Raw genomic sequence first — 20044 nt, 5'->3', positions numbered from 1 at the left:
GGTATATCCAGAGCCAGGAATAGAAGGGCTAAGCCTTACTAGGCAGCCACCAACGTGAGAGGGATAGAGAAATAGAGAGGGAGAGGAAGAGTTGGAGGGAGAGAGAGGTAGATAGAGAGGGGATGAAGGTTACAGCTTAGGGCGAAGGGGAGATCTACTGTGGCCATTGTTCTCTCTTTGACCTCCCCCTCGGCCCATTTTGTATTGTGATCTTCTCTTGATCGAAACTGTAATCAACTCGTGAGACATTTTGTTTCGTCTCACGTATTGAGCGATATATGAGGAGGACATTTCTACTTTGACTTTTAATAAAGACGGCTGCTTTGATAAAAAGTCTCCCTCTCTCCCCCCTCTCCCTCTCTCCATCCATCTCCCTACCCCTCTCTCTCTCCCTTCCCCCCCTCTCTCTCTCTATCCATCTCTCTCTCTCTCTCTCTCCTATTGCTCTCTCTCCCCCCGCTCCCTCTCTCTCTTCCCTCTCTCCCTTCCCCTCTCTCTCTCTCTAGGATGGAACGGTGAAATGCTACGTCAATGTTTTTTTTTCCCTTTACCACTTTCACATAGCAAGCAAGAAGGGACCAACGATTGGCTGAGTGGCCGCGCCAGCACCCGGAGGTGATTGACTGGCTAACAGGTTCAACCGGCCCGGCCCCTGATTGTGTGTGCTCCTCATGTGGGTCATTTCATTACCTCCGTCCCCATTGCCCTCCGACGCAGGCCCAGTGAAGCCTCTAATCAACACTGCAGGCCACCCATAGTAAACAAGCTCATGACAGTGAGTTTGGCCGTTTGGAATAAACAATGTGTGCAGACACCGGTGGGAATTAAACTTGTCAAAACTATAATTGTTGTAAGTGTACCTTCCTCATCGCGAGAGGGGGGGGGGGGGGTTGGGGGGAGTGCACTGCGTCAGAACCTCCACAGTCAGCACAACTCCGCAGTTACACTTAATAACAGTGATCAGGGTTGGCAATAAACACACCCACTACTTAACCCTGAGAGGGGCTAGTTATTGGACACATGCATGAGCCGTGGTTGCTCGATGCAGGGTGTTGTTTTGATCCAAAGGGCCATCCCTGTGGCGATCTGTGTCATAAACACAGTATATGACCTGTTAAGCCTTTTGAGACCAGCACTGTTATTAAGGGCTGTGCAATTAAATTCGAATTGAACTGAATCCCAGAATCCTTTGCCTAAAGGCCCATCGTTTTCTCTTTTTTCTACCAATAATACATTAGTATGTACACTACAGGCTCACATATAAGAGTATGTGTGCCACCGTGCCACCCTTTCCTGTTAAAAAACCTTGGATCTTTAGTTTTATAACTTATGCTATGCAAAGCAGGCAAGTCTGACTGATTTTGAAACTGTGTTCAGGAACTGCGAAAGGTTGCTCAAGGATACACAAACTGAAAAAAACAATTTAAAAAAAAGTACCCTGCTTCCCAGATTGCCCCACCCCAATGCACGCACAAACACAGAACACACAGACTCACTTGCAAATCCCCACACGCTCACACGCACACACACACACACATACACACATACACGCATACACTAATAAGCTGTTACACACACACATATACACACATGAATTCACAAAGACATGTACTGGTTACATACATACATATACACACACACGCACATGCGTGCACGCACACACACACACACACACACACACACACACACACACACACACACACACACACACACACACACACACACACACACACACACACAAAGCGTCATTTCATCAATGGCCTGCATATGAACCTCCTCTTTGTCTGCCACGCGGCGAGTATAGCGCTGTATAAAATCCGATGTGTCCAACTGTCTGTTTGATTTTTCCACTAATCGGTATGTTTGAGTTGCATCATGACCGCCAGAAATGCCTGCCTTGTTGAATCCCCTCTCTCTCTGTGTGTGTCTCACAGCTATCCTAGTGTAGTGCACCTCACAGGATCATCTGCCTTTCTCTCTCTATCTCTCTCTCTTGCTCTCTGTGTCTGCCTGTCACCATGTATCTGTTCTTCCATCTGTCTGTCCGTGAGCATTTGTGTCTCCATCTCGGTCACTCCTGCTGCCTGTCTGATGTAGCGTGTGTGAGTGTGAGTGTGTGCGCGTGTATGTGAGTGTGAGTGTGTGCGAGTGTATGTGTGTGTTTGTGTGTGTGCGTGTATGTGCGCGCGTGTGTGTATGTGTGTGTGTGCGGCTGCCAGGGCCGATGCCATAGGTGCCATGTTGTTCTGTTCTGTCCTGACCTGACACCCGATCCCACCCCTGCTTGGAGAAATTACCTTTGTGGAAGGGGGCGAGAGAAACAGAGAGAGATGAGAGTGTGAGGGAGAGAGAGTGTTAGCGAGAGATAGAGTGAGGGATAGAGAGTGTGGGCAAGATGATGCAACGTTAATCATTAGAGTGGGATCATTAAGGTTAATGCGTCTGCCTATGTTTGCAAGTCTGCGATTATAATGGTTGAATACTGGTTGATGTGTCGAAGTGGAATGAATGTCATCTAAAACATTCTCACACAAGAACAGAATCACACACACTCCAAAACAGTAGGCACCTGAGGACAGTGTTGATATTTGCCACAAGCCACAACCTTTGCACACAGGCAGGTTCACACACACACACACACACACACACACACACACACACACACACACACACACACGTACATGTTTACAGTTCAATAGAGAACATGGTGCACCCGCTTGTAATCCGCTGTGGATTGTACCAATGTTTGTTTCACAATGGCATCATCTCATAGATTGTGCTGGCCTTGTGGGTTAAATTTTTTTGTATATTATTATTTTCATTGAAAGGTAAAAAGAGATCAGTAAATGAGCCCTGTAAAGACCAAATTGAAAATGTATCTGGTTGGAGTCAACCCGCGTAGCTTTAAAATGCAACTTGCGAAAGACAAGTAGTTAAGTTGTGCTAAAATGACCTTGAGCATTATTTGTCAGACCAAATATGTTTACGATGGTCAGTTCTGTAGTACAACCTTATAAGTACCCAGAAAATGTTAATCTGAAAACATGATGTTCTTTCCATTTGTGTACATAGCAGGATATACAGTATTTATTATTTTCCATATTTATTTACTTTTACATAAACCCCGCTTTAGTTTGACAGTCTATCTGTGTATCCTCTGTCCCTTCCTCGGGCTTGGCCGTGGTTTGAGGCGGCAAATGCAAATAAGAAAAAAATACATAACAGCCATTCCAGTTTTCATCCAACCTACAGCTCTCCTTGCACATGAAAACACCCTTGTTTGTTTCAGCCATGTTCAACGGCAGCATGCAGCCAAGAAAGAAATATTTGTATCCAGGCTATGAGTCTTTTATCTTGACCGAGAAATATTAAAATAAAATCATGCCTGTAAAAATTGTACAATATTACTTTAAACTGACAAATGAACCGGAGGCTTTTGTTTTTTCCAGGAAACAGAATGGCCTCAGATTTAATCTTTTTGATGATCTGGCTACCTGAGCCCTGACCATAAACAAGTTCTCCTTAACATTCATCCCTGTGTCAACATGTTCTTCGCTCTCACATGATTCCCTTCTCACTCCCTCTCCTCCCTCCATCATTCCCTTCTGATCTTTGTTCATTTATTTATCCTATGTGTGTGAACACGTTCATGCTGGGAAGTGTCGATGAGGTGCACACACACACACACACACACACACACACACACACACACACACACACACACACACACACACACACACACACACACACACAGGTTACAAGCCACCATGTTTTGGTATTGTGCATATACTTTCGCCTTAATCATAATCATTATGGCAGTATACATTTTTTTATATTGTAGAGTACATAACAATAGCTACAAAACCATAGCTAAATAGCTTTGCGTAAAGCTAAAACACTAAAACATTCAAACACGCTCAGATAGCTAAAACACTCAGACACACACAAACACACACAGACACACAGAAACAGACACAAGCAGACACACAGGCAACGCTACATCCCCTTTCTCTCCAGATGTAAACCCGTAGCCACACATACTTAATGAGACATGCTATTCAACTTATGTCATTTCTGTTGTGTGCTCTTCCTTCCTGCAGGACGATGACCTCATCAGTACAATACACAGAGCCCATTCTGTTACATGGAAGATGGGAGTTGGGGGTATGCAGGAGATGAAAAAAGGGTCGCGCAGGATATGGGTTTGGGGTATTGGGTATTGAAACACAGGGCTAGGGGGTCGCTCCGACTGAACAGGCTCTCCACCACCAGCTCAACTTAGTGTTCATTACTAGTGTATTCGATTATCTATTCAATGTCCAAACGAATGGGGTCTCCAATCTAATTATGATAGATTCAGCTCCGGTCCCCCCCTGGCTCTGTCTTCTGCCAGGACTCCAGATCCCATTAGAGAATGAGATATACTCTGAAATAGACTGTGATGTAAACTCACATGTACAGGATATATACTCTTATATGTAGTTGGTTTTATGCGCTGAATGCTGATATGTACTCTGTGTACTCTGATGTGTACTTGGATGTGAACTTTGATATATACTCTGATATATCCTCTGTTGCTTACTAATGAGGACAACGGAGCCATTTTATTGCAACAGCATATGCACTTAGAGGAGCAAGAGCCTAAGGCCTAACCATTTCAGAAACAAAATATATCATTGAGTATTTATATAGCACTTGAATTATTTAAAAAATAGAAGACGTGTGTGTATATTTTATTTGCTGTAAAATAGTGATTTTCTTGCATTTGAACTTCTTTTTTCTATGAATGGTTGGTTGTGGATGAAAACGACTAGAATATTCTCGACCGAGGCAAACTCGTCAGTGCATGTGTGATTAAACATGATGTAACGCGAGCAGTGGGTCTAATGGAGCATTCCATTTACTGCCCATTGTAAATGCAGTCAAATGTGTAGAATTAGCAAAATCACAAACTAACATGCACACTCGCACATACACACGTACCAGACCATGCACGCAGACGCACACGCAACAGAAACACACACACTCACTCACCCACTCTCTCAAACACACACACACACACACACACACACACACACACACACACACACACACACACACACACACACACACACACACGTCTGATTGCATGTTTTGTTGACAGTATTTTCAGTGTAATAAAGAGCTCCAGGGGGCTCTTTCTACACTTGTAAAACTAACGACGGACTGAGCTTCTGTATGCATAGTTTCACGCTCAGTGTAAAAAGCAAAGTGAGAGACAAACAATTTCAGATGTTATTGACAGACATAACATTAGGAGTGACACAAAATGCAGAGATGGTATAGAGGAGATCATGTCAATGTAACAATACAGACGGGCATTCTATTACCCAGGTCAATTTGCATAATTATAACACACACACACACTCTCTCTCTCTCTCTCTCACACACACACACACACACACACACACACACACACACACACACACACACACACACAGACAGACAGACAGACAGACAGACAGACAGACAGACACACACACACACACACCCTGATGGTATCAAACAGAGAACAGTCGAGGCACTTTTTCCTACACTTGGCCCGCAATAAGCCACCACTATCACCAGAACAGAGCCCATTTATTTCAATACCTATTTGAGCCTGGTGTATAGTTGCTAGTCTGCTAGATAAATTGCTAGGGAGAAAGCAGGGCCCACCAAACCCAATGTGTTTACTTTTTAAGTTCCTGCCCCATGGCTTCCAGCCCTGATCTGCACACATAGAGCCCTCTTCACACTTCAAATCGTGTGTCAAATCATTTTAGCGCCCAATAAGTGTGACTGACGTCAGTGATTTGAAGATATAAAATCTCCTCGTCCGAGTTCTTGTAGGCTTAGTTTCTGAAAGTAATCTGCGTATGCAAACGCCTCTGCCCCATATGAGTGCGCACACTGAAAACGCACGCTTCATCTCTCACACGTGGTGCGTTTTGCGCGTACTTACACTACACGCTCTCAAATCCATGTTCCAATAAATGCCACAGAGAAAAGCACGATCACACGAATTGCACGTGTGTGCCAATCACATACGATCACAACGACACCAACAACCAAAACAACAACAACTCTTCATCCGAGTTGTTCTCACTCGCTCCATTCCCTCATGAGACCCATCGTAAGCCTACCCTGTGGTTCCTATCGGTCCTCCGAACCTCTTCCTCATCCACCCCCTGGCGGACCATGATCCGTACGACCGCCGCGTTGTTGCTGCAGCACGCCTGGTACAGGGACAGGGGCTCGGGGAACTCCGGAGACGGTGTGCCCCGGAACACGTCGTCGTCCGGTGGGTAGAAGGAGTCATCCGAGGCGATGCTGCGGGAGTCGTCCAAGTCCTCGAAGTCGATCTCTTCGAACTCGTCATCGTCGTTCTCCTCGTCCCCTTCGTCCTCTAGTTCGTCGCTTTCTTTTAAGGAGCTGAGATGGGTATGGTCCTGGTCAGAACCGGGCGCGATGACCGGCTGGACGTGGGCGATGCTTCTCCCGGCTGGAGCTTTCTGCTTTTGCTGCTGCTGCGCTGACTGGAGTTGTGTTGAGTGTTTGCCGCGCGTCGAGGAGCTGCCTCCATCCCTGTCGTCCGTGATCAGCACCATCTAACCCCGGGACCCTGGCTCAGTGTCCTCGGGGACAGACAGACGAGCGAGAGACGCACCGCCCGGTGCATCGGGCAGCAGGGGAGGAAGGGGAGGCTGGTTCTGTGTTCACAGCATCACCGTTCCGAATAGCGAAGCACTGAAAACGAAGCTGATGAAACTTTCTTTTTTCTCAAAAAAATAGGGCAAAACGTCCGTTAAACCAAATTGTTATCCCTAATCCGCCACGGCGTGTTGAACGACACTTTATTTTGTGAGGCGATCATAAATAAATGAATACATGTAAAAATAATGTTTTAATAATATTAAAAATATATCCACCCGAAGAGTTGTTGACAGCGGTTAAAAGTCAAAGTAAAACGCCCCACAAAGTAAAGTTGGTTGGAGTAAAAACGATCTTCAAACAAGTGTAGGCCTACTCCGTAGATGAATGGCTCACTGGCTCGTGAGTGCAGTGTGAGCGAAACTGCCGTGTGCGCACACGCACACACACACGCGCGCACACACATACACGTGCGCGCGCACGCACACACACACGACCGTCACAAGCAGAACGCAGAGAGACAGACGCCTGGTAAACTGTAGTGGCCACTAATCCGGTTAGATCCCTCTCCCTCTACTCTCCCCTTCCCCCCCCTCTCTCTCTCTCTGATGAGGATTAATCCCACTCTCTGTTGGAGGAGCTCTTTTGTTGAGATTGTCAAATTAAAATGACTCAGTGTACAAATATTGCGCTAGAGGCACTGATTATTTTCTCTCTCTTCCATAGTTGACGAAGGGAAACTAAATGATGCTTATGTAATATGCTTTTCTTTATCTGTTTTGGAAACATAGGCCTACACTACGAGTGACAGCAGACCCTGGGTGTGTCTTCTCATGTAGGCCTACAGTGTATTGTCTTACGTCATGGATGATGGCCCAGGAAGTCATTTCACAACCAAAACGTTTCAATAATTCTGTAAGATGTTCTTTTGTCTCATGTAAAGTCAGAGGTTTCTACTCATAGAAAACATTGTATGGCAAAAGTTGAACAAAAGGACAAGGCCATGTCTAACGGCCTATATAAAACAGTGTGTTTTTTTTTATAGTGCATTGGGCAAGTTGAACTGTTGTTTCAAAAAGTGATCATCAAGTTCCTTGATTAAAAGCAGTGAAGAAGAAGAGGCAGCGATGGCAGAATTACAATGACGTCATTTAAAAAAAAAACTTCTTCATTTCAGACAACAGCTGCTACGTTTCCCACCTTTAGCGCGGGGTCAGCTAATGCAGCTCCTCGTCTCAACGCCTCACACCTCCTTGAAGAGTGTCAGGGTAAACTGAGGACAATGTTACCTCTCGTATGCAATAGAATAGAGTAGAATATAATCGATAGAGAGATTGACAGACATACAGAAACTGTATTCCACTCCAAAGGGAGATCAGGTTTGATTAGATTAAAGTAGTGAACAAAGTACTTTATTTACTAAATTACATCAAAGAAACTAATTAATACATGAACGTTGTTGTGGTTAATCCTTTGACTGCTCCATGTGTCCCGGCTGGTATGCTATATATCCGGCTGGATGCAGCTGCTTTGTTTAAGTGCGGGCACCAAAACACATGCGTGGCTTCTGTTTTTTTTTTTTTTTTCCACTGATTAACAGGCCTTTTATTAGCTGGCTCACATCTGCTCTGGAAAAAATGAAAAAAACTCCTAACGCACAACAATCTCAGTGTGTATCCATAATTACAGCTCGACACAACCCTGGGTTTGATTCCCCTATGTGCCACACACACACACACAACCATGCACACCCACCATCGTCATGGGTACGAGCTTTGCAGGTGTGCTCCCATGTCCCTCATCAGCTATGCCAAGGTATAGCCGTAGTATAGTGCCTGTGTCATTTACAGGGCTCTCAAGTCTCACGCATTGGGCGTGAGACACACGCATTTCAACCCACTCACACGCCACACTTTGTATTTCTTACACAGAGAAATTACCAGGATAGCGCCCAACAAGTTGTGCCGCTATTTATTTTATAACAGTGGAACAGGTAGAAATCAAATGGGTTTGCCGTACAGTTGGGTGACCAGACGTCCTCTTTTGCCCGGACATGTCCTCTTTTTGAGACCAAAAAATGTGTCCAGGCAGAATTTCAAAATCGTGAAGCGCTCCTCAGCTAAAAGGAACTTAGTTAATGTTGTGTTGATTGATGACCGTTTGCACCATTGCACGATCATGATTCGTTTGAGAATGAGAACGAGGGAGGAGCTGAGTCTGACCGACTTGGCTGAGAACTGTGCATTCGCGATTCATTTGAACGAGAATGAGGGAGGAGCCGAGTCCGACAGACTCAGTGACTGAGCGAACGAACGACTTTTCTTGGCGAACTGACCGACGAGAACTGATTCATTCAAACAAATCATGAAATCCACCACTAATTTGCACTGCGTTTCTCTGGGTCGTTCACAAACTAGTGGTGGCTCGTTCGCGAACTAATCAGTTCGAACAAACGACTCTTTAAAATGAACGAACCGACCTGATTCGCCGCTCTCGTTCGACTCGTTCGTCGTCATTCGTTCACTGAGACTCGACTCCCAGCTCCACCCACTAGTCGCTGACTCGCGAGTCGCCGTTCGTTCACTGACTGTGTTTTAACAGTGAGGACTGAGAAGTCACGAGAGCCAGCCGTGCAACAACGTGCCGATTCCGACCATGAAGCGCTCCTCAGTTAAAAGGAACTTAGTTAATGTTGTGTTGATTGATGACCGTTTGCACCATTGCACAATCGTGATTCGTTTGAGAATGAGAACGAGGGAGGAGCTGAGTCTGACCGACTCGGCTGAGAACGTGCATTTGCGATTCGTTTGAACGAGAACGAGGGAGGAGCCGAGTCTGACCAACTCAGTGACTGAGAATCATGCTTCACCGCTACCGGAAATGCGAACGAACGAACGAATGAACGCACGAACGAACGAACGACTCTTCTTGGCGAACTGACCGACGCAAACTGATTCATTCAAACGAATCATGAAATCCACCACTATCACAAACTAGTCAGGCTACGCCCTCCTCTACTCAGTTATATTTGCTTTGCATTGGTGGAAGTGAGTAGGGGGAGTGGTGAAGTAGAGCCTTCGGATTTCAACTATTTGTGAGGGCATACGCAACAGGGATGTTTGCACAGTGGAATGCAGCGCTCGTCCGAGATGTTTGCGCATTTCAGAAGCAGGGAGATTCCGTACAAAAATATATAATTTGTCAGTTTGCCATGTGTCTGCCTGGCACTAATGCTCCCATTGAGCTGATCTTTCCATCATGAACAATACTTGGACTGACGAGAGGGACCACCTGACCATTCTCACCTTAAAGGTGCCATGCCACCAGGTGTGTGATTAGCCGTTACAAGCCGTTTTGGAAATCAGCCCCTTAAGACATCACAGGTGTGCGTGTCCACCTAGATGTGTGACGGATAGATGAGCAACGTTTGCTAGTCCACTGGGTAGGCTGATAGACTGATCTATCCAGCACACATCTAGGTGGACACGCCCACTTTCTCCAAAACGGCTAGTAACAGCTAATCGCACCACACGGGCCGATTTTGATGACAGCTGTCTGCAATTGTCCAAACCTTGCACGCTTGACACTGGTGTCCCCCAAGGTTCTGTCTGGGGGCCCTTCTGTTCTCCCTCTATACCAGATCCCTGGGCTCTGTAATTACATCACACGGTTTTTCATATCACTGCTATGCTGACGACACTCAGCTATTCCTCTTTCCCCTCCTCTGACAAAGCCCTGATTGCAACACCCATATCTGAATGTCTGGCAGACATCAGTACTTGGACAAATGCCCATCACCTGAGGCTTAACCTCAACAAGACTGAGCTCCTCCTAATACCAGGGAAAGATTGCCCACACATGGACTCCTTCTCCAACTGCCAGAAACCTTGGTGTGGTACTGGACAACCAGTTATGCTGCACTGCTAACATAGAGCCTGCAGATTTGCACTTTACAACATTTGCAGGATACGGCCCTTCCTCACAAGGGAAGCAGCTCAGCTTCTAGTCCAGGCGCTGGTCATCTCCCGCCTTGACTACTGCAACTCTCTCCTGGCCAAACTCCCTGTCTCTGCGATTAAACCTTTGCAGCATATCGAGAAGGCGGCAGTGCGCCTCGTGTTCAACATACCTAAATTCTCCCATGTTCCCTCTTCCGCCACCTCCACTGGCTCCCTGTAGTAGCTTGCATCAGATTCAAAATGATGGTACTGGCATACAAGGCAGTCAATGGAACTTCCCCTGCCTACCCCCAGCTCGATCCCTCCGCTCAACTACCTCAGCTGGACGTCTGGTACCGCCATTGCTTGCTAAGAGCAAGCAAAGGTCGATCAGCAAAATCACAACTCTTCTCTATTTTGGGACCACAGTGGTGCAATGAGCTCCCTGCAGATGTCAGGATCGCAGAGTCACTCACCAGCTTCCGCAAAAGACTCACCTGTTCAGAGTTCACCTAGACCAGGGGTGTCAAACGTACGGCCCGCGGGCCTAATCCGGCCCGGAGTGTAATTTAATCCGGCCCGCCAGATAATATCTAATGTCTATCAGAACTGGCCCGCCGGCATATCACATTTCAGCGTTAACGCGTTGATGCACGTCTCGGCGCGGTAACCCTGGCGCGTCAACTCCGGCAGCCCGTAATCCCGTACCTTACCCCCCCCCCCCCCCCCCCCAGTCAACAATTCCAACCGCGTTATATTATATATTATATTATATATATATACATTACTGTTATAATGTAATGTCCCCAATTAATGCAATGCAATTGGCCCGCCGGCATATCGCATTTCAGCGTTAACGCGCGTCTTGGCGCGGTAACCCTGGCGCGTCAACTCCGACAGATCGCAACCCCCCCCCCCCCCCCCCCCCACCCCGTCAACAACTCCGGCCTGCGACTTCAATTTTGGCCCACTGTACAGTTTGAGTTTGACACCCCTGACCTAGACTCTGCATAGCCATTCAGTCCCCCTGCCCACTATTGTTTGTTGTATGTCCTGGCACTTAATGAACACACTTAATGCACGTTGTGTAGCATGTACTTAATTGTGTAGTATCTGCAGTAGCTAGCTTTCACTGCTGTATACAGGGAATGAGTTAGTCTGGCGATTGTCAGTAGGCCTACTTGCACTTGGTTCTATGAACATCTTTACTGTACCGACAGCAATATATTGTTTCACTTCTTATGACAAATGTACTTATTGTAAGTCACTTTGGATAAAAGCGTCTGATAAATGCCCTAAATGTAAATGTAAATGTAATTCCACAGCAGGCTGTCAGTAAATCGATTTTGGAGCAAATTCACTCCTCAAACAAATATGTGTAGGCTAATTTGAAGAGCGTCATGTTTTCGGAGCCCTATGAGGTTGACGTCTCACGCACGCACATACTTCTATTCTTTGTTTAAAAACTTTCTGAAGCTTCAGGCTAATTCATAAAAATATAGAAATATAGTCCCACACGAAACTCATTCAATGTCTTTTCATATTTTCTCATAAATGTGTAAATAGGCCTACCATGGCCTGCAAGTCAGGATGTAGGCTATGAATTTTTAGGTAGTGGCCATCCCCAAAATGCACCAGAATACAGGCAATCACATCTACCAAATCAACATTTTTGGAGGGAGGACTCCCAGAAACCCGTCCCTGACTGCTCCCCGCCACCACTGGTCCTACGTGTTGAAAATGAGCTTAATATCGGCGTATTAAGGAAATCTGGTCACCCTATACTATACCCCCCCCCCCAAATCTAGTCACCCTAATTTATCATACCAAACCCCCACCCCTGCCAAAATCTCACTCTGAATTCAGTTCAAAACTTGAGAGCCCTGCGTTTATTCTGTTGAAGCCAGGCTCTGTATTCACTGCCTGACCCCGAAGCACTGAAGAAGTGTTGGTTGTCATTGCTAAGCCTTATCGTTTATCAAACCCTCGGGCAATATGATCTAAAGCGGCTACATATGAAAATGTTTCGCTGACCTCGATCCTTGTCTGTGACATAGTGTTTGTCACGGTGGTGGTAGGACCTGCACCGGCCCAGTCTGTCATCAGTAATGCAAGGGGGAACCCTAAGTAGTGCGAGACAACAGAAAAAGAGCCCACAAAATTCCCAAAGCCCATGTGTAGTCGGCTGTGAGCCACTGAAGAAGGTGATGTCATGATACGACCGTGACTTACGGACCACGTCCACGTGTTTTCCGGAAAAGCAGCACTTTCAACGGCACCATCAACAACAGTCCCAGTCGGAAAAGAATTCACCACACAGAAAAACACATCCGTAAATAACCTTTAGACTGTTTCTGCTAGCATAAAACAAAAGATTAATGTATTCAAACACCATCTTGCATTCACTCAGAGTTCACAGGTGCCAGAAAAAAAGTAATGAACACATATTGTGTTCCCCTCATTCATTTGACACACCTATTGTTTTCATTCTTGATTTTTGAACAAAATACCTGAAATACCACCATAAGGCGCCATGCTTGCCACACGTCTTCTACAACCCCATTGTCAACAAGCGTCTTTCTTTCATGTGGTGAAAGGGTTCTCTTCAGTCAACATGTTTCTACCCGCACACATCCTGTCGGGTCTTAATTAAAACCATGGAGCAAATTGCTTCTGCTTTCCCTATTCGGATACGACCGACCAGGGCTAGCATTGGTACAATGTAACCTTGATGCAAAGCTCTAATTATGAACGTGCGTGTGGCTTTTTCCCTTTGTGAGGTCAAAGAAAATGGGAAAGATTTGTATGAAAATAGTATAAAGCCAAGTATAGAGAACAAAATTAGGATTAAAGTGACTCTTAGGTATACTTTGCTCACTGCAGAGAACAGTGGTGTACCTGAGCACTGCCTGGGCCTGTGAGCACATGTTTAAATAAATAAATAAACAAAGAGTCCTTTGCTGCCAGGGAGTCAGGCAAGTCTCTGCATGCCTTCCCCTAGGACCCCTGGTTCAGTCCTACCGTGGTTCCTTCCTTAAAACCACACACAACCAAAACAGCCCCCCCCCCACCCTAAAAACAGCCACTCTCTCTCTGCTTTCGACATACCTGGAGCTGGGCAGCCTCACAAAGATCTCTTGTAAAGTGTACACCTCGGCACAAACATGCCTCTGTGTATGTGTGTGTGACTGAGTGATGAAATAAGAGCGAGAGAGGGAGCAAATCTGTGAGAACAGTTTGCTTATGTTTGTGTGCGAAGCCAAAATGAGGGCCGGAATTAAGCTGGGCCGAGTGTGTTTGAAGAGGAGAGGTTGTGTGTGTGTTAGCAGATCTTCTCCTATTTACTCAGTTCCTCTCTCGCCCCTCCTTCAGCTCAGGGCTAATGATGCCGCATTTGAATGTCTTGATTAGAAACTCCTGCTATGATTGGTTAATAGTGTGGGATGAAAAACATTGATTATATTCAGAGCTCTGGCAAAGCGAATGCGTTTAAATTTAGAGACAGTGTTGTGTCGCTGCCTACTCAAATATGGACAATGTCAATGGAGCACAAGTAGCAATTAAGCAATTTTAATCACCAAGCTTTTTTGTTTAATTGGGATTTGTGGTGTGTGTGTGTATGTGTGGGTGCATGCGGGTGTGTTTGTGTGGATTAGCAAACACAATCCTCATACTAACCCTCACACTGGAGAATCAACTTTATTATGCCCGCAAGTTTAGCTTTCTCTCTCGTTTACGTTTAAAAACCCAAACCATCGTATGCTAGGTTGCTGCGGCGGCAGCAGCTCTCTGGGACGGCCCTTCAGACTTTGCTGTGCCAGGAACCGACATGTCCAGGTTGGCAAGATGAACAAAGTCCAATGGCTTCACCATTCCCCCCTGCCGCGCCCTGGACAAAAAAGGAAAACGGGGAAAAAATAAGCTAGTAAAATGCCTCTGGTTGATTTACACATGACAGTAATGTCCACATACAGGTGGCTTAAGTGAGCGCTCATAAGAGCTGGAAGACGGGCCACCTGGTAATGATTCAGCCGGGATGTTTCCCCAAGAACTGCCTCAATGATCAGATATGACGTTCAGATGAATGAATCAGACCCCATACAACGCAATAGTACATGGGCATTTACTGTGAATGGCTGAAGAATCACAGTAGATTTTTGTTCATATCATCTGTATCTCAACTCGTTTAACATATAGAAGGCCAGTTTACATAAGCACCGTGAATTATAATTGCAGAAAGATGTTATGACAGCATTTTGGGAAAGATACGGCTGAACTATGGGCCTATTCTCATGTCTATTGGCTGTTGGCTATATGATCTACTGCCCGCCATTTGCAACGCTCTCGCTCTCTTTTACTGTGCCTCTTTCTTTATGTCTCTCTCTCTCTCTCTCTCTTCTTAACACTGCTCTGCCACATTCATCGTGTCTCTGGAGACGAGGGGATTCATGAGCCCGGCTCAGGGAAAAAGCATGAAGGTTGTGCAAGAGTCCAGTCTTGGTGGGAGATGCAGGGTAAAAGATTTCAAGCAATGACTTACATTCTTGTACCATCTGCTAGCACAGGGACTACCACCAATAAATTAGCAGCAATGAACATTTTCTGGGCACCATCGTTTCGCAGGAGCACTGATAGAGAATTCAAAGGTTTGGGAAAGTAAGAAAAGGTAGGCTGTTGGTGTTGTTGTAAAAACTAAAAAGGAAGAAAACTAGAATAAAAGAATAAAAATAATAAGTAATAAAAAAAAAAGTATTGTTTAGTGTTCATTCTGAGCCATCTGTCACTCTAAGACAGAAAGGCAAACTCTTCCGTACTAACCACAGTATTTATTTTTGGTTTTCTTGCGAAACACATATGAGGCCTAACAATATGATGACACATTCCACTGAGGCTGTGTAATATGGGTGGAGTACACGTACAGTATGTATGTGTGTGTGTGTGTGTGTGTATGCGTATTTCTGTGTGTGTGTGTGTGTGTGTGTGTGTGCACTCTTCTAAGGCGAATGGCCACTGTCCGAAGGATATCGCATTCTCCTGAGTTCTTCAACAATGTGTGTGAGGGGGATTTAGATATACAGTATGTGCTCACATACACTCGAGTCTCGAGGTATGTGCACCACATGTACAGTGAGGCAACATGTACTGGTGCCTCACTGTATTTTGCTACATTCTCCAGCCTTACTCAGCTAATGAGGGATAGTGTCATATGAAGGACACATGTGTGTGTGTGTGTGTGTGTGTGCATGTGTGTGCGCATTTGTGTATTCACACAATGGCTTGAAGTATTGAACAAGATAGTGTCTGCTTTATCTCTTTCAGCCTCATCCTCTCAAGGCATCTGCTTCGACCTCCTCCCCTCCCTTTCTACTTCCTCTCCTTCTTCCTGCCAGACTAACCAAAAGTTTTTAAAAAACAGGCCTCAAAGCCAACAGGCTTATCGCACTTAGGAGCCTGGGTCAGCCAGGGGGGGCTGACCCAGGCTCCTAGGTGCGATAAATGAATCGGAGCTAAGTCAGGCAATGGTGGGGGACAATCCCTTAAAAGCAATGTGATAAAAATAAATAAAGAATGAAAGAAAAGGCAGATTTGACGCAAACTTCACCTGACAACTCACAGATAACAGTTCTTTGTGCTCTCCCTGGCTTCGTGCGGAAACATGGAGACAACCACCCAAAAGGGGGGCTTTTATAGCCAGACGGTGATTTATCACAGGCTATTGTGTTAGGTGCCAGCGATTAATTGGGTTGAATGCCAGGCGATACAACAACAGCCGGGGGTTTCGAAAGCATGTAAGGCTCTTTTCTTTTTGATTCACCCAAGTACTATTTTACACTATTTTCTGTTTTGAATCCCTTTTTAAAGGATTTGTCCATGTCCTTCCTCACTTCCTCTCTTCCATCCTGCCTTTCTTTCTTTTGTTTGTCTCCGTCACACTGTCCGACGCTGACTTCCTGAGGAAGGAGGAGGACGGCTGAAACATACTGCCCTGCCCCCAAAAGTTGAGCTGAAGGAAGGCATCCTATCCTAGGAGGACCTTTTGTTTTGGAGTGAACACTAAATGGTGCAGTTCCAGTTAGGGATGGGCCATCACATCTGTGTACACTGCCATGGTAAAGGTAGGCTAAGAGGTATGTTAAGGAGATATTTAGGAGGTTTTGTAGGCTTCTGTGCACGTACTGTTTGCTCTGTACAACCGAATGGGCAGACATGACACGTGATGGACAAACATGGTTGTATTTCACGCACACAAACACAGCACACAATCACATGTGTACATTCAATCACAAACACAGACACACACACACACAAACACTAAATCATGCGCAGACATTCCATACATGCTCATACACACACTTAAAAACACAGAAACACTCTCACACACGCACACACACAGAAATACAAACAAACGTGCCCACCCACACACACACACACACATACAAACACACACTCCGACAAACAAAGCAAGGGGGACGTACGCTTGCGTCTGGAGGCTGTCAAGGTAGCCGCTGGTGTGGCCAGGGGGGATCTCCCCGTCCAGCCGGGCCAGGTAGGTGTAGAGGCTGGCGAAGGTGTCAAAAGGGATCCGCGCCGCAGCCCCCTCCTCCTCCTCCGTCAGGAGCTCACAGGCAAACTTCATGGCACTGGTGATGGTCTAAAACACACACACACACACACACACACACACACACAAACAGTTTGGAATTATAATCAGTGAGAAGTGTGTGTAAGTGTGTTTGTATGTGCGTTTAAGTGAGCATATATGCGTGATCTATATGGGATTAGTCACAACCATGCAGACACAAAAAACGTTGGGAAAATAATTTAATATAATAGCAAAATTAGAGCATGATTGCCCCCATGTGGACAGAATATGCACTTCATATTACGTATCGTAAGTCATGTCACAAACTATTCAATTGGAAGTGTGCACAAATGTGTCCCTTGTAAGTGAGTGTATTTAGTAAGTGAGAAATGTACAGATTCCATGATCAATATGTTTTTTTTTTTAAACGTTCTGAATTAATTTGACAACACACATACTGATGTAAGTGCATTGTATATAAGTAAACCCAATGTATTTATGTCCCAATTATAATGTCATTCAGTGTCATGATTTGACACGTATCGCTATCAGTAGATTGTTTTTGTTCCAGTACATCCCAAATATATATCTTCTCACCCCGCCAAGGGAACTGCAGCCAAGGGCCAGGAAGTGCATCCATTGGACCTCTGAGCTGAAGTTGCCCAGAGCCATAATGGTCTCCAGCTGCATCATGGGTAAACACAGCCCCTTCCATTTCTTCTGCAGCTCCTCCCTGCTGCACGTCTGCTTGTGGGAAAGCTGACAGAAGAATTGGGCGGGGACAGCAGGTATTATAATCACAGACGCAAACACATGAGGGCAATAAACAGATGGAGAGAGAGAGAGAGGGAGAGAGAGAGAGAGAGAGAGAGAGAGAGAGAGAGAGAGAGAGAGAGAGAGAGAGAGATACAGACAGAGAGACAGAGTGTGGGAAGAAGAGGCTTAATAGCACATCATTTGATGCAGATGGGAGTTTCCTCCAGATCAGTGTTAATCCAAAAACAAATGTTATTATTTTACATAGATTAATTGTTTATTAAGTTTTGATTGATTGATTGAAGATTGATATGCTAAATAAAATGGGTCAAACTAAAAGTATCAAACCAAAGCATGGCATTAAGTTTAATTTTCATTGTTTTATTATTTATATTAGTATTAGGTTTAAGTCAATTATAAGCAACCTTCTGTTTTTCATTTTCATAATTTGGCAGCTGATCTGTTGAATAATGAATCCTATTGAAATTATATTTGACAAATCAGGCCGGTCTAACATTTGCTGCCACAGTTGGATTTTGTGGTTAAGATATTTGATAATTGACTGTTATTTACTCAATTATACTAACATTTGGCTGGTGTTGGGCCAAAACAAACATGAATACTGTCTGTTGACTGGAATTGTCATATTTTAACAGTCAAACTAAACAGGAGAGAGAGAGAGAGAGAGAGAGAGAGAGAGAGAGAGAGAGAGAGAGAGAGAGAGAGAGAGAGAGAGAGAGAGAGAGAAAAAGGAGAGAGGTAGAGGTAGAGGGACAGAGAAAAAGAGACTTGAGAGACAGAGATTAATAAAAAGACTTGAGAAAGAGAGCTATTTCCCAAGGCGGTGTATTGTTAAACAAACAGATCCAGGTATGGCATGTGTGGGTCACATCCAAAGGAATGCCTCAAACACCCAATATACCTGCTCCAAGCGTCTGCAATGCTTGGAGAGCAAGCATTGAAACCATCATACATTTCACGCGGACAAGACCTTCACCTGGCTGCTCATAATATATTCTATTCAAATCCTTCAATCCTGTGGTGGGCCATTAATCATCGGTGGCGGTGGCAGGCCTGTGTGAGTTGACAGCAGCAGTCTAACCTGTTGATGCAGGACTTTGAGCAGACCAGGGGTCAGCCCACTGTCTGTCTTCTGGGTGGCAGTATACATCTCCACTCGCTCCGTGACAGGAAAGGGCTCTCCTTTAGATAGCGCAGAGAAATACCTGGTGAAGTAGGAGATATAGACACTAGCTAAATCAACCATCCCATTGTTATTGAAAGTTTCCCCTTGTTCTGATCGCCAGTTATCTCGCCCTTGTTGGGGACCAGGGCAAACTAATTAAGAGGTCTCTGGAGCGTGTGACAGCCGCCGTGGTGGCCCTGTTGTTTTAATGAGTTGCCTATTCGTAACCTGATTTAGACTTGAGAGATAGTGTGTATTAATTAACACACTTGTAGATCTCATCCAAGTTCGGTTGTCGCTTAATTACCGACTGTCTTGCCAGGGGGGCATTATGCTTGGGTTCATCATGTTATTCATTTTTTACTTTATTTCTACTTTACTATTTATTATCTAATCAAGATAAGACCGTCTGCATCTTAGATCACAAGCACAATGTTAATTTAGAGAGTAGGGCCTAGCCCAACTTATTATTTTTTTTTTTATCTTTTAGAAAAGTAATTTATGGGACTGCAGCCTATCAATGCATTTAGAATGGCCAATAAATCCCAAAATGACACACATATGCATAACTTGAATTGAAAACACTCTAGCCTAATATATGAAGCAATTTAGCTCACGCTGCAGACCACAGCAGCAGATCCTTGGGCTGGGTCCTGATAGCTGCCTTGGTGTACTGTTTCAGGACGTTGGGCAGTTCAGTGGGAATGTTGATCTGCTGGCTGCAGTACATGGTATCTGGAGGAGGCATGGCTGCAGAGACATCAATTCATACAGAAATAATCTGTAAAAATTGTTTTAAGAAGTAGGCTGTGTGATGCATCTCTACCTGAGAAATACAGAGCAAACAATGAGCAAAAAACTACGTAATTAACGTTAAGTATATGTGCTGAATGTAATGTACTTTTACAG

The 20044-nt window shown here is 45.0% G+C and overlaps 2 protein-coding genes across 3 annotated transcripts in view; both read right to left on the bottom strand.

Annotated features, from left to right (window-relative positions):
• ankrd33ba (ankyrin repeat domain 33ba) overlaps positions 1-7017 on the bottom strand; it is a 17670-nt gene extending 10653 nt beyond the window's left edge. For both annotated transcript variants that reach the window (XM_084475274.1, XM_084475275.1), the window contains exon 1: positions 6165-7017. In XM_084475274.1, coding sequence (XP_084331400.1) covers positions 6165-6629 — 465 coding nt within the window. In that variant the 5' untranslated portion in view covers positions 6630-7017. The remainder of the gene's footprint in view (positions 1-6164) is intronic.
• A 7355-nt stretch (positions 7018-14372) lies between these two features.
• On the bottom strand, positions 14373-19883 carry ropn1l (rhophilin associated tail protein 1-like; the record flags this gene model as incomplete). The annotated part of the gene is made up of 5 exons (XM_084474881.1): positions 14373-14499; positions 17087-17262; positions 17791-17952; positions 19052-19175; positions 19753-19883. 5 exons carry the CDS (start codon positions 19881-19883, stop codon positions 14373-14375), a joined length of 720 nt encoding a protein of 239 aa, XP_084331007.1.
• Between the last annotated feature and the right edge of the window lie 161 nt (positions 19884-20044).

This window comes from Micromesistius poutassou, assembly GCF_964030765.1.
Source record: "Micromesistius poutassou genome assembly, chromosome: 11".
Lineage (NCBI taxonomy): Eukaryota > Metazoa > Chordata > Actinopteri > Gadiformes > Gadidae > Micromesistius > Micromesistius poutassou.
Note: the sequence above shows the minus strand (reverse complement) of the source record. Positions and strands in the feature narration are given on the sequence as shown.